We start from the raw sequence: 14,874 nt of genomic DNA, 5'->3' as shown, positions 1-14,874 counted from the left end.
ATGATGTTTATTCGGGTAAAAGGCATCTAAATAAGACAAATATGCAGTGTATCAATGATACAAATATTGAATCAAAGCAAAGCGATTCAAGGGTAATTAGTCAATAAATAGTTTCTTTAGGTAAAATTGTTATCTTACATTTATCATTATCTATAACAAGGTACGTGTACTTGTATATTATAGCATCAATTTACATTACGACACACTTAAAAAGCCACAACACTCTGACTCTCATATGGTATCAGGTCCAAACAAAGAGCTCTGTGAGACTCAACTCCTCACAATCTTGTAGAAGGAAAACAAACTGATGAAGCCGCTATGGATTTTTCAAAAGCACGTGATAAAAGCGCATCACCAGAGACTTATATTTAAACATTAATCCTATCACTTGGTTAAAAAAAATCTCGAAAATGACATCATGCGGTTTCATTACCCCCCCCCCCCCCCCCCCCCCCCCCCCCAATAAAAAAACAACAACAAAAACGTCTGAACATGTTCTATACACAATAAGGAAGGCCCAAATACATAGGCTGTACATAAGCAAATTCTCTGGTCCCCTGTGTTTTTTTAACCATGATGTCACCGTGTCAGTTTGAATAAATGTGTTTTTTAGTCGATTGAAGTGAGATGGGGTACCGTTTCGCTCGTGACGGGGAATATGCAAGATCATACATTTATGGAAAAAACTCACATTGAAAGGAATATTTGGGTCACACTAACACTTCAAATATTACACAAATATTACAAAGCATCTTCCTGTAAAGCAGAAAATGTTGAAAATCAATTGACAAGTATTGACCAAATTAGTACTCCTTTAATTCATTTTTTACAAGATGTTAAAAGAACTGAACTAACTGAATTAAAACCAGATGTACATTTGCACTACGCTACTCTCCGTATGTACGTCTCTGACATTTATCCTGCAACCACCATATATATTTTTGCTGTAGGCTATATATACGGCAGTGACGGAAAACAGCTGTATTTTGGAATCTTGGCACGTGCGTCAATTCGACTGACCTACTTCCAAGCGAAACAACGTTTAAAAGGCGAACATATTTCTGTCATTTTTGACACCGTTTCACTTCAAAATGATTATCTTTGATGATTATTTTTATTGTTTGCGGGATAAATAGAATACATGGTCAGTGTCTTAAAATATAAGCTGTATTTTTGGCTCGGGACAGGCTCGCCACTTTTGTCTGTCTTTACCCTCGCCAAAATACAGCTTATATTTTAAGACACTGACCATGTATTCTCTATTTATCCTGCAACTGCCATCGCATTGTCGGAATACACCCACCGTATATAGTTTTGCTGTATACGGCAGTGACGGAAAACAGCTGTATTTTGGAATCTTAACACGTGCGTCAATTCGACTGACCTACTTCAAAGCAGAGACTTGTATATCACTTGTGATATACAAGTCTCTGTTCAAAGTGAAACACTGTTGAAAAATGAACATTGTTCTCTGTGAAAAAAATATGCCACATCTATGATACAAGTAGGTTACACAGGCCTAGCGCCTTGTAAGTTGGGAGAACTCGTAAACCAATACTAAATTTTAAACATATACTGAAACGAAAAAGAAACGCAACATGGAAAATTGTGATTAATTTTGTATTAAATATACATATCTGTATAAAAATCGCGGAAATAAACATGCACCCTGCCTAACACCCATACCAATCTTCAAAATCACCCAAGTGTGACTAGAGACCTATGCACTTCCGGCGCGGTAAAAACATCAAAAACCGTGCCTGTACAAACATATGCGTTCTTTTTTCATTCAAACCAGTATCAATTCATCACTAACATTGAGCCACATCATCGCCAATACTTTTGCAAACAATAATTCCTTTTACAATTATGCCACGGTTATCAAAGGTTGATAGAGGACGTGCTATAGCGATGCTTCTGGCAGGGAACACGCAACTTCACGTCGCTCGACAATTCAGAGTTCACAAATCGACTATTAGTCGATTAGTTTCACGTCTTAACGCAACAGGAAGAGTCGATGACCAGCCGAGATCAGGACGTCCACGCGTAACGTCGCGACGTCAAGACCGGGTTCTTAGGTTGGCACACCTGCGTAACAGGAGATTAACGGCCGCTGAAACGGCAAGGAATACGATTGGTAATCATAACCGTCGAATTCATCCCCAAACAGTGATCAACAGACTGCTTGAGGCTAATTTGCGTGCAAGGCGACAGTACGTTGGTTTACCACTAACACCGCAACGTCGAGCACGTCGTATGCAATGGGCAACGGCACATATGCCCAGACGTTTTCCTATGAGACGTTGGAGGTCTATGCTCTTCACCGATGAATCTCGATTCACGTTATTTCGAGCAGATGGCCGTCAACGTGTGTACCGGCGTCGAGGCGAACGTTTTGCTGACGCCTGTGTTTTGGAACACGACCGATTTGGGGGTGGATCAGTTATGGTTTGGGCGGGAATCTCCCATGGTTTGAAGACGCCTTTGGTGATAGTCAATGGGAATTTAACGGCCGTACGCTATCGGGATGAGATCCTTAGGCCCCATGTTGTGCCGTTTGTTAGGCAGCATCATCTAACCTTTCAGCAAGATAACGCGAGACCACACGTTGCAAGAGTCTGTAGAGACTTTCTTGCGACACAGAACATTGTTCCTATAGATTGGCCTCCATATAGCCCCGACCTGTCCCCAATCGAGCATTTGTGGGATGAATTAGACAGAAGAATTCGAAATCGCCGTAACCCCCCAAATACCCTCCCTCAGTTAGCAAATGCACTCGTCCAAGAATGGAATAACATTCCAATACGGAAAGTCAATGCCCTGATGAACTCAATGCAACAAACAATTAGAGATGTGATAACTGTTCGAGGAGGACACACACGATATTAGGGCACGGTTTCAAAACTGCTGCCATTTCAACTTGGATTCACGTAGGGTACTACCAATCATGACCTTCTAGCAAAGTGACCTGTTCTTAAAAATCTCTAAACATTTAAAGGATGTTACATCAATATTCAATATTAACTATTACATATGAAATTTAAACATAATGCTCACAAGTATTATTTTATTAAACCTACAATTTGAAGTTGCGTTTCTTTTTCGTTTCAGTATACATGTAACGAAAGGAACATTTGAAATAACGCGGGAAATTTCTATATATCATATATTGCGCCACCTAGCGGGGAAACCCCTTAGCGTGGGACCGGAAATTACAATCCGCCATTATTGTGGTTTGGGACAGGTAATATTTATCAACAAAGTGTTGTTTACCAGCAATTACTACTTAAAAAATGCTACATTAACGCTATATGTATCCTTTTGCTTCGGAAACAAAATTGTGCATTGATAATTGCACGACAGGGCGACTCCGGAACGAACTGACCGTGAATTCATAATACTAAATGACTCATCTTCAGTAGCTACTGTACTTCAGGTAGGCTGATTGTACCACAGGTACATATCAATGGTTATACAGTATGCCTTTAGGCGCTTTGATCCATATAACTTCATAACGTCTTTCCTATGGTCGGCTTTACTGGATAAGGTTTTGAACAGTCTGTAACTGTATTTGTCATCATACAATATTTCGATCAATGTCAAATTCATAATATTCAACTCAATGTTGACTGACACAGTAGCTTTGTGCACTCATGTATGTAAGTATGTTGATCAATATTTTTTAATCCACAGCGTGATGAGTACCTCCTCCCTACCCTCATCTGTGTCAGGGGAGTGCGAGGGGGACCCCCGTACCCATGAACACCTCGGGATCATTCTCGCCTGTATCACTGCCTTACAAGACATTATCCACCAGCCCTTCTGTAATTTCACTTGCTAAAGCAAGTGACGATGAACTGCGGCACAGAGGTGTTGAGGAACTTGTTAGAATTGTTCGTCATATAGAATCTGAAATACGTTCAACATTGGCTGAACACAGCAGTATTATAAAGGATGTGAATAGGAGAATCCAGATAAATGGTCTGGAAATAAGAGGTCTTAAAGACATCAATCAAAAACTTCAAGATGATAATCAAGAACTGCGTGATTTATGTTGTTTTCTGGATGATGATAGACAACGTGGTCGTAAACTTGCACGTGAATGGCAGAGGTTTGGTCGATATACTGCGAGTGTTATGAGAAGTGAAGTTGCAGCATACCAGGAAAAACTGAAAGACTTAGAAATGAAACAGGAGGAATTGATATCTGATAATGCAGACCTGAAAGAGCTATGTTTGTACCTGGACCAGGAGAGACTGGGGCCATCACAGGTACGAGATGATGGGGACGGGAGCAGCAACAGTACCACAGCAGGTGCTGATGAGACTTCTCCTCCAATGGCAATCAACACTTCAAGTCTTGGTACTCCTGACACTTCCAATGGTAATTTGTTTCTTAGAAATATTAGTGCCATTAAAATAATAAATTTAAAAGAAAGTCTGATGGAATTGTAATTATAACATCCCTGAGCAAAAGCAACAAAGAATATTAATAACAAAACCATAATTAAAATCTAAAATAATTGATTGAATGAATGAGGGCAAAATGCAAACAAAAATATAGATTTGCATTTATGGAGACTCCTGAAAAAGTACAAGGAGAATAAGACCTGGTTTTATGGAAGGATGAGAGTTAGTGTGGTGACAATGGAACCATTAGGCATATCAAAAAGCTTAAAACATGCCCAAACTCATATTGCATAAGAAATAGAATGTTTCCAAATAAGGTCATGATGTCGATATTAAACTTCCCATGGTCTTCAATAATCTTAATCAACCTGCATCTCTCTAAACCGTGTTTTGTTAATTTCTCCGTCATCTGTCCTGGAAATCATTATAGGAATCAAATTTAACAAACCCTTGAATATCAAATCAACTGGAGCAAGTACACAGTCACTGTGTAGGTAGTGAATGTAGAGATGTTGCTGTCTAGAAATTGTGAAATTAACAAGTGGGAAATTGAAATCATCATACTTATACCACTTAATTGTGAGCGGTCCCTGTTAACTTTGATCAAGGTATATATTTATAAACGACTGATGTTAAGACTTTTCTTGATTTCAAATTATACAGAGAAAATTGGTTGATATGGTAAAATAAATAAAGCTTTTGTTATTTAAAGATAACACATCAATATATATACCTAGATCTAGGGTTTGAATTGAAAAACTTTGCAAGGTCTTCTCTGTTACCTGTTCTGATAAGCTCTTTAATTTAATATAATCAGCTTCATATGGAAAAAAAAAGTCAGCTAACAGAGGGACACAGTTCGTTCCCATGCACATGGGTAAGGCACTAGTTTGTTGGAAGATCTAGCTGGTGACACTGGTGTCACCATTTATCTATTGGAAAATTTGGAAAGTTTCAATGAGGTGAATTCAAAGGTTTGCTCTGATTGGTCAAAAATGAAAATGTTCTATTTTGTTAATTTTTTCACAGACAAATGTGATAAATGTAAATTTTATCAGTTTGATAAATTTCTATATTTCACTGGCAAAAATGCAATTAAGTGATATCTTTTACGTAATATTCTCCTGTATCAATTCACAATTATGTAATTATATCGCCTTCCACTTTTCTTGGAAAAGAAAACTCATTATTCTTCTCTGCATTACTTTGTAAGAGTTTAATTTGTAGTTAATAAATGATTGAAAAGATAACCTTGTGGTACTTAAAACAGAGTTGGTTTCATGTTCTAAGCTATAGGAATGATCTATGATGAACTATTCTACCATGTTTGCTATGCAACGCCAGTTTTGATTGGTTTAAAACCATGTATTATTTTCCAATAACCCACGCTCGTGCCAATAATACACGGTCGGGAGTCACGGCTGTAACAATTTTATATATCTAATATTCACCCATTTTACAAAAGGGTACCATAGCCGAGTGGGCTAATGGGTTAGTCTTTCAATAAATTTTTATCACGACGCGAGTTCGAATCCTACGGAGGCCCCCCTTTTTTTCTTCTTTTTTCTTTCTTTTTTTATCCTTTTTTTATTTTCAAAATCAATGCTATATGATAGATGCTCTTGATCGTAGTACTGTATTGCCTGTATATTTCATCAACAAATAATGCAATACTCACGAAATAAATTACAAGGTTTTCTCGGGGTTTCTTTGCTGTTTTTCTATTAGAAATTAAAGAGGTCGATCTCAGAACTAAACAGTACATGGTAGAATAGAAATAATCAACTTTGACTCGTGTATTGTTGCAGGATATACAACTCGGACTCGGATATTTTGCAATTTTAATTAATAACTCAGGCCAAAATATCCTCGTCCTCGTTGTATATCCTGCAATAATACACGAATCATCGTTAATTATTTCTTAAATAGACATACATCATGACTTTTAGGTCACCTCAGATGAAGTCTCAAGTGACCTATTCTAATCATCTTTTGTCCATCCTCTGTTGTGCGTTGTCCATCGTCTGTCTTCCATTTAATTTGTAAACAATTTACATTTTCAACTTCTTCTCAATAGCCAAGAGGCATATATAGAGACCTGATATTGAGTATATAGCATGCTGTGGTGAAGGGCTCTCAATTTTGTTCAAATGAATGTCCTTGATCTTCATGCAAGGTCACAGGGGTCAAACATATGCTAAAATCTTTTTTTCATTAAGTGAGTAGGCCTAGATACCTGATAATGGGCATATAACATGCTTGAGTGAAGGACTATCAAGTTTGTTAAAATGAATGACCCTGCTTGCTTTCAATCAAGGTCACAGGGGTCAAATATGCTAAAATATTTTTAACAACTTTTCACTAACCAAGAGGCCTATAGGCTTGATATTGGGCTTGTAGCATGCTTGGATAAAGTGGTTTTAAAGGTGTTCCAATGTATGACCTTGACTTTCATTCAAGGTCACAGGGGTCAAATATGCTAAAATATTTTTAACAACTTTTCACTAACCAAGAGGCCTATAGGCTTGATATTGGGCTTGTAGCATGCTTGGATAAAGTGGTTTTAAAGGTGTTCCAATGTATTACCTTGACTTTCATTCAACAACCTTTTCACACTAACCAATTGCAAGTGGCCTAGAGACTTGATATTAGGCTTGTTGTAGCTTATAATTAGGTTAAGGGCTATCAAGATTGTTTAAATGAATGACCTTGACCTTCATATAAGGTTATAGGAGTCAAACATACTTAAATCCTTAAACAACTTCTTTTCATTACGTAAGAAATCTAGAGCCCTGATATTGTGTTTGTGACATGCTTTAATGAAGATCTATAAATGACTGATTTTGACCTTCATCCATGGTCACAGAGGTCAAAAATGCTATAATTTTGAAATTACTTTTTTCACTTAGGAAGAGGTCAAAAGACCTGATATTGAGCCTGTAGCATGCTGGGGTGAAGTGCTCTCAAGATTACTCAAATGAACAACCTTGATTTTCTAATCAAAGTAACAGAGGTCAAATATGCTAAAATCTTAAGACATCTTCTCACTAACCAAGAGGTCTAGAGCCCTAATATTGTGCCTGAAGCATGCTGGGATGAAGGGCTCTCAAGGTGAATGATGTTGAAATTCATTCAAGGTCACAGAGGTCAAATATGCTAGAATCTTTAAATGTTTTTTTTTCACTAAGGAAGAGGCCCAGAGTCCTGAGATTGGGCCTGTAGCATGCTTGGGTTAAGTGCTATCAAGATTGTTCAAATGAAATGAATGACCTTGACCTTCAATCAAGGTCAGATGGGTCAAATATGCTAAAACCTTTAAACAAAATCTTCTGTCTAAGCAAGAGGCCCATAGACCTGATAATGGGCCTTTAGCATGCTGGGGCATTGACTTAAAATTCAAATCGCTGGAATCAAATTAAATCTGCCAAAATATAAAAACTCAGGTGACCGTTAAGGCCCATGGGCCTCTTGTTTGTATACTGTGTACCTGCTTGTGTCATATTAATGTATCATTTGTGTAACAGAGCACATGATTAATTAAATTGAAATCACTGCCTCCGCTAGGGATCGAATTGGTACCTCTGGCTTACTAGTCTTACGGTTAACCGATCAAGCAAAAGAGAAGATCTCTCTAGCCGAGTGGTATATTGCAGCTAGTATTTACCAGGGTTATATTTGTCATCCTAGTGGTGAAGTTAGCATGGCCACAAGCCACTGACATATCATCAGTTGATACTCTGGAGTATTGATAAGTTTAATTTTGACTTTCATAAGATCTATAGATCTAGCATTTAGATTTTAAATTGACTGTTGTTTTGATGCAAAAAATGTATAATATGATTTCTTATCTTTGCTAATTGATACACACTTTAAATACCATACCTGGTACATTCATTTATGGTTGGATAATTACAGGTCACAACTATGTACAGCAACTGGAAGAAAAAGTTAAAGTGCTGGAAGAAGAAAAGACACAGCTAGCACAAGTGAGTTATCCTTTAAAGAATCTTTGTATCAGTATTTTTGTTTTACTTAGAATCAGTATTAGCTCTATATCTGCAGCTTTAAGATATGGATCTTTGGAACAAATGACTGCAAATTAATAAATGTCTTGTAGGCACATACATGTGCATTGAACTGTTTCTTTAGTCACTTGTTGTCATGAGTGTGTACATTTTGTATTGTCCATTTGAACAGAGAGCAGAAAGAAATGGTGGTGATGGATACAGAGTGACTGATAAAAAATCTCCAACAGCAGCTAAAGAGCACAGACCTGACAAGGTAACACTGATCACCACCCATTTCTTATACCTGTATTTACACCTACAGTTTGTCTACCTACCATACATTAATCCTCATAGATTTGACAAATTGTGTGATAATATCTAATATTGATCTACAGCAATTTGTTCATTTATTCATTTGGCCTTTCGGTCAATCAGATTTTACATTACATACTGTAATGCATACATTTATACATCAATCATACAACATTGTGGAGAGTTAAGCCCTTAATACTGTATGTGGTTTAGATGCATACTACTATGTACTTTTAAATGACATTCTGAGTAATTATGACAACATTGGCTTTTGAGGTACCATAGCGACAAGGATAGCAGTCAGAATGAACATAAGATGATATAGTCGGCCTAAATTTTAAGTAGCGATGTCAGTATATTACCATAACTGCCATCCATTTGTGTAATCAGGTATACACCAACAACACAGTATACACTAATAATTTGATATACATGTAGTACACTCATAGTAAGTACAATAAGACACAAAAAACAATACTTATGCCCCGAAAGTCGATGAAATGACATTTGGATTTGTTGCATTAATATTTGGCCTTTTTTTTCTTAGAATCAAAAATGTAATAATGGAATAAGAATGTAATAATGAAGCATGTATTTTGATTGTGTTTGTTACCAGTAAAGTCTTCTTTTTATACAGAGTCCAAGTCCTTCCAAGCAGAGAACTGCACCAGTTGGTAACTTGTTTGAAGGATACAGTAATAATGTTCAACAGGTCAAAGGGTCAAGGTTATCTGAGAGTCCAACAAAACCAGAGGCTGTTGTCAGAGCCATGAAGGTAAGGTTTTGCAGAACACCTTTTAACTTACACAAAGTGAATTCTGTCTGATTCTGAACATCTCCTTGTAATTATCAATTATCAACATTGAAAAAGTCTTAACTACTTCAAGGAGTTACTTCCCCTTAAATCAATTTGTCATATCAATATGTACATATATATTTGTCTGTATTTCTTACCACCTGTTGTTACTAATAAGGAGAAAACTTAGATAGGCTATGTCTGATGTCTAATCCATTTGACTTTTGTCTATGTCAATAAAATTTGTTAAAATTGAAATTATCAATTATTTGCTATTAGGACCTCCAATTTTGGGGTTTCATGACAGTTGATGTTCATGGTTTCTTTTCAAGTATGGTTTTAAAAGTTCTTAATTCTAGTGATATATATATGTAGCACAGGAACGTTAAGACTTCCCAACCCAAGGTCCAAATACATGTATGATACATATAACACATAACATATATAAGGAGTACTAGTACTGCTGGTTGTGTAGTTGTGTAAATCCTGCCACATTTATTCCTGATCCTACCTTTGACATACCAGTAATTCAGTTTTATTGCATCCTTTATCTGTGCCATGTTTCAGTCATGTTTTTGTCATACGTGTACATTGTATACCTGTATATCTGTATATTGTATTTGTTCAAATTTGTGGAAAATGCAGAGCTATTCGTAATTTTGTAATATCAAATCGTGTTATTTTAACTTTCAGTACAATGCTTTATTTTCCTAGTATTCCTTTATAGGTGTCAACCTCCAATATTAAGTTGGTAAGGAACCCACTGTCTGGGATACATATTGTATTTGTTAATCACTTGATTGAGATGTTGTTATAAATAATCTTAACCGATTATATACTCTCAGGTTTTGGAAGTACACGAACAACTGGAGAGGCCTCAGACTGATGTTGGGGAGGAGAACTTGGGAGATTCAGAGAAAGCTATTGTCAGGGAAATGTGTAATGTAAGTGAAAATTTCTAATGTAAGAATGTAATATAGGTTAGAAGAGTGTAATGTGTTGTGTATAAGATATATAGCGGTATGTTGACTAGTGCAATAAAATGATATGCCTTAGGCTATTGACTGATTATTGGTCAGGTATATATGTGGTACACACCAGCAGGCCTTGTATTTTCACCTCTGATAGAACCTCTTATTAGAAAGGAAGTCAGATACATGTACCTAAGTATCAGTTTGTATCTTACTACAGGAAAATGTATTTTGCCAAGAATATACCAGTCTTTAGTCTGTTTAAGAAGGGGGGTGAATGATTCTTAACTAAGAAAATTATCTTAATACTTTGGGATCTATATATTTCAGGTGGTGTGGAGAAAACTAGGGGATGTTGGGCCTGATCGAACATCAGATCAAGACACAGCTCAGACCCAACAGCATGTGTATGAGAACCTCCCGCCAAGACAGACAGCAAATCCCCCTCCACTACCCCCTAGCCATCGGCAACCACCAAAACCCCCATCCTCATTACCAGTGTCCCAGTCCAAACCTCCCCCTCCCATTAGGTCACCGCTATCTACTCATTCGTCTACCCCACCTCCTCCATCTCATATACAAGTTTTACCTTCACCAAACTTCACCCCACCTCAGTCAGCTCCACCATATATACCTGCTGGGTTTGATAGGGCTGTCAGCAGTTCACCCAAGCAGTTCCCTACTTACCACAGTCCGCAGGAAGGATTTGATACAATACCCTATCCTGGTACTACTCATACTGTCCATGCTCAGGCTGTACCTCGCCCCCAGCAGTATCAGCCACCCCCTCCCCCACCTCCACCTACACAACTCCATGACCGACCCCTTCCTCCTTACCAGCATTACCCTGAACGTTCTCATCAACCATCTCCGCACATGTTCCCTGTCAATCAAGCTCCTATCCATCCAAATTCTGAGAGAATTCCACCATCTGGACCTCACAAAATGTACCCAGAATCTAAACAAAGTAAACAGGAAAGACGGAATTACACAGACTCTAGAAACTTAAATGATTCAAGGGACTCCCACGGATCAAGAGGGTCACAGCCCAATAAGTATTCAGACCCGCGGTATACAAAAGATTCAAGAGAAAGGGTTTCGAGCAGAGATCAGAGAGAACGAACGCAGAATGTCCAAGATCGGCGTGATGGTAGTGGAACAAGGGAAGGCAGAGATCCTATAACACAGTCGAGGGAATCAAGTCTCACAAGGGAGTCAAACAGTAGTCGTGATCCAAGAGTAGCCAATCAGCAATCCAGAGACCATCGTAACAACAGGGATAAAGCTGGGCCTAGTGGTAGAGATATGAGAGACCATGGTAGAGACTCTAGGGAAACCCATAACCATGGTTCCTTTCCAAATAGGGATCCTAGAGACCATGGCCCACATCACAAAAAGGACCCTAGAGATGGTCCACCAACTGGTAAGGACCCTATGGGACCAACAGATAGAGAAACAAGGGAGTACGGAGCCCCAGGTGGTAGAGATTCTTGGTACCCACCGGACTTCAGACAGCAAGATGTCCGCAACAACCATGATCCTCGTAGCCAGTATGAAAGGGGATCATATCATTGAACAATGAAAAGGTGCTAATTGTTTTCAGGGTAATTGTTCTAAGCATGAGTAACTTGTGTGAGCTTGTGGCATGGTGTGGTGTTCATCGTCTGTTCATTTGTTTTTATTTGCTCATCTGAAAGTCAATATATTAAGTCTAGTGCTGTTTGGGATATGAAATAAACTTTTACTACTTTCGAAGATCATAGGATCATATAATCATACTTCACATCATTTTCAAATATATATTGAATTCAGGAAAAACACTACTTTATCAATTGGCCATGTTTAAAGTCAGTATGCTATTGATGAAATGTTGCCAACTAATTTGCTTTACTTCATTTAACATACATGGATCATACATCTAAGGGCACATGGGTGAAATATGTTGGACAATACAACTTATTGTTAAAATCTAGATAATTGACATATCAGAATTCATTCAGACTGCAAGCATGCTAAGTTAATACATAAACGCCCAGGTGAGGGCTAAAGGCCTTTCAGACATATTTTGATAGAATTCTAGTTAGGATTGCATAGGCCTTTAATTGAGATGTAATAATTTTCGTCATGGTTGTCCATCCACCTCTCTACTGTATACTGCCCCCTCGAAATGCATTACTGTGTACTTTGAAATTAATGGTATTCTATTTTATGATCAAAGCCAAATATAAGTTTAAACATTTTTAGTGAGTTGGGATGATTTAAAATTATTTCCAAGTGATGTTATTGAGAAATATTGGCTGAATGATGTGTCAAATATCCCAATAGATCAATTGTCAGTCAGATTTTATGTTCAAAAGGTAATTTTGTGAAAAAAACTGTTTTCATTTCTTTTGTATAAAACGTGTCGTTGCAGTAATAAATATATAAACAACACCATGGTCAGAAAAAATGTCAAACATTTTTATGTCTCCATCATCGGGGATAAACAGTGCTAGGTCTCTCTCCTTTCAATCTGATGACAATCATCAGCTCATGGACTCTTTTCAACATTTTTACTCACGAACATCAGTAAACAAAGCCATGGAAACATGATTTTAATCTGGCCCCAGTTTGCTCCTTAACTTGGAATCTTCCATATTAAAGCATTATATGATTTAAGAAAAAATACTTTTCCTTAGATTTTATAATACTCTCATATGGATTTTTTTTAACATAATGAGTTTCCTAAATGTTAGGACTATTGATGAGACTGTGGCCTGATTGTTATACCTTAATAAACATTACTTATGGATATTTCATTAATTATTTATTGTTTTTTATACCATTTTGTGTTTGTAACTATGGCAGCCCACTTACGACAATTTGAATATTAGGGTTCATTATCGAAAGATAGTTTTTAGCTCACCTGGACCGAAGGTCCGGTGAGCTTATGTCATAGCGCAGCGTCCGTCGTCCGTCCGTCGTCCGTCCGTCCGTCCGTCGTCCGTCCGTCCGTCGTCCGTCAACATTTGCTTCAAATCGCTACTAGTCAAAAAGTTCTAACTGGATTTTGACCAAATTTGGCCAGAAACATCCTTGGCAGAAGGGGAACAGATTTTGCATAAATGGTGACTCTGACCCCTGAGGGGCCAAAGGGGCGGGGCCCAATAGGGGAAAAAAGAGGTAATTCCTTTAAATCGCTACTAGTCATAAAGTCATGAATGGATTTGAACCCAATTGGTCTGAAACATCCTTGGGGGAAGGGAACAGATTTTGCATAAATGGTGACTCTGACCCCCGAGGGGCCAAGGGGCGGGGCCCCAATAGGGGAAATAGAGGTAATTCCTTTAAATCGCTACTAGTCATAAAGTTATGAATGGATTTGAACCCAATTTGGTCGTTGAAACATCCTTGGGGGAAAGGGAACAGATTTTGCATAAATGGTGACTCTGACCCCGAGGGCCAAAGGGGCGGGGCCCCAATAGGGGAAATAGAGGTAATTCCTTAAATCGCTATAGTCATAAAGTATGAATGGATTTGAACCCAATTTGGTCTGAAACCTCCTTGGGGGAAGGGGAACAGATTTTTGCATAAATGGTGACTCTGACCCCCGAGGGGCCAAAGGGGCGGGGCCCAATATGGGAAATGGAGGTAATTCATTTAAATCGCTACTCGTCATAAAGTTATGAATGGATGTGAACCCAATTTGGTCTGAAACATCCTTGGGGGTAGGGGAACAGATTTTGCATAAATGGTGACTCTGACCCCCAAGGGGCCAAAGGGGCTGGGCCCAATAGGGGAAATAGAGGTAATTCCTTTAAATCGCTACTAGTCATAAAGTTATGAATGGATTTGAACCCAATTTGGTCAGAAACATCCTTCGGGGAAGGGGAACAGATTTTGCATAAATGGTGACTCTGACCCCCGAGGGGCCAAAGGGGCGGGGCCCAATAGGGGAAATAGAGGTAATTCCTCTGAATCGCTACTAATCATAAAGTTATGAATGGATTTGAACCAAATTTAGTCAGAAATGTCCTTGGGGGAAGGGGAACAGATTTTGCATCAATGGTGACCTAACCTCGAGGGGCCAAAGGAGCGGGGCCCAATAGGGGAAATAGAGGTAATTCCTTTAAATCGCTACTAGTCATAAAGTTATGAATGGATTTGAACCCAATTTGGTCAGAAACATCCTTCGGGGAAGGGGAACAGATTTTGCATAAATGGTGGCTCTGACCCCCGAGGGGCCAAAGGGGCGGGGCCCAATATGGGAAATGGAGGTAATTCATTTAAATCGCTACTCGTCATAAAGTTATGAATGGATGTGAACCCAATTTGGTCTGAAACATCCTTGGGGGTAGGGGAACAGATTTTGCATAAATGGTGACTCTGACCCCCGAGGG

At 38.3% G+C, this 14,874-nt stretch overlaps 1 protein-coding gene across 2 annotated transcripts; it reads left to right on the top strand.

The window, feature by feature from the left end:
• Positions 1 to 3,204: 3,204 nt before the first annotated feature.
• On the top strand, positions 3,205 to 13,387 carry LOC117323693 (formin-like protein 5). Of its 2 annotated transcripts, none has more exons than XM_033879069.1 (7): positions 3,205 to 3,244; positions 3,694 to 4,383; positions 8,325 to 8,395; positions 8,607 to 8,690; positions 9,366 to 9,503; positions 10,370 to 10,468; positions 10,826 to 13,387. In XM_033879069.1, exons 2-7 carry the CDS (start codon positions 3,759 to 3,761, stop codon positions 12,068 to 12,070), a joined length of 2,262 nt encoding a protein of 753 aa, XP_033734960.1. In that variant the 5' UTR covers positions 3,205 to 3,244; positions 3,694 to 3,758; the 3' UTR covers positions 12,071 to 13,387. The 2 variants fall into 2 exon arrangements, with proteins under 2 accessions (XP_033734960.1, XP_033734959.1); XM_033879068.1 differs by having other exon boundaries at positions 3,209 to 3,436.
• Positions 13,388 to 14,874: the final 1,487 nt, after the last annotated feature.

This window comes from Pecten maximus, chromosome 3 (genome assembly GCF_902652985.1).
Source record: "Pecten maximus chromosome 3, xPecMax1.1, whole genome shotgun sequence".
Classification (NCBI taxonomy): domain Eukaryota; kingdom Metazoa; phylum Mollusca; class Bivalvia; order Pectinida; family Pectinidae; genus Pecten; species Pecten maximus.
This window is presented reverse-complemented; position numbering and strand designations above follow the sequence as displayed.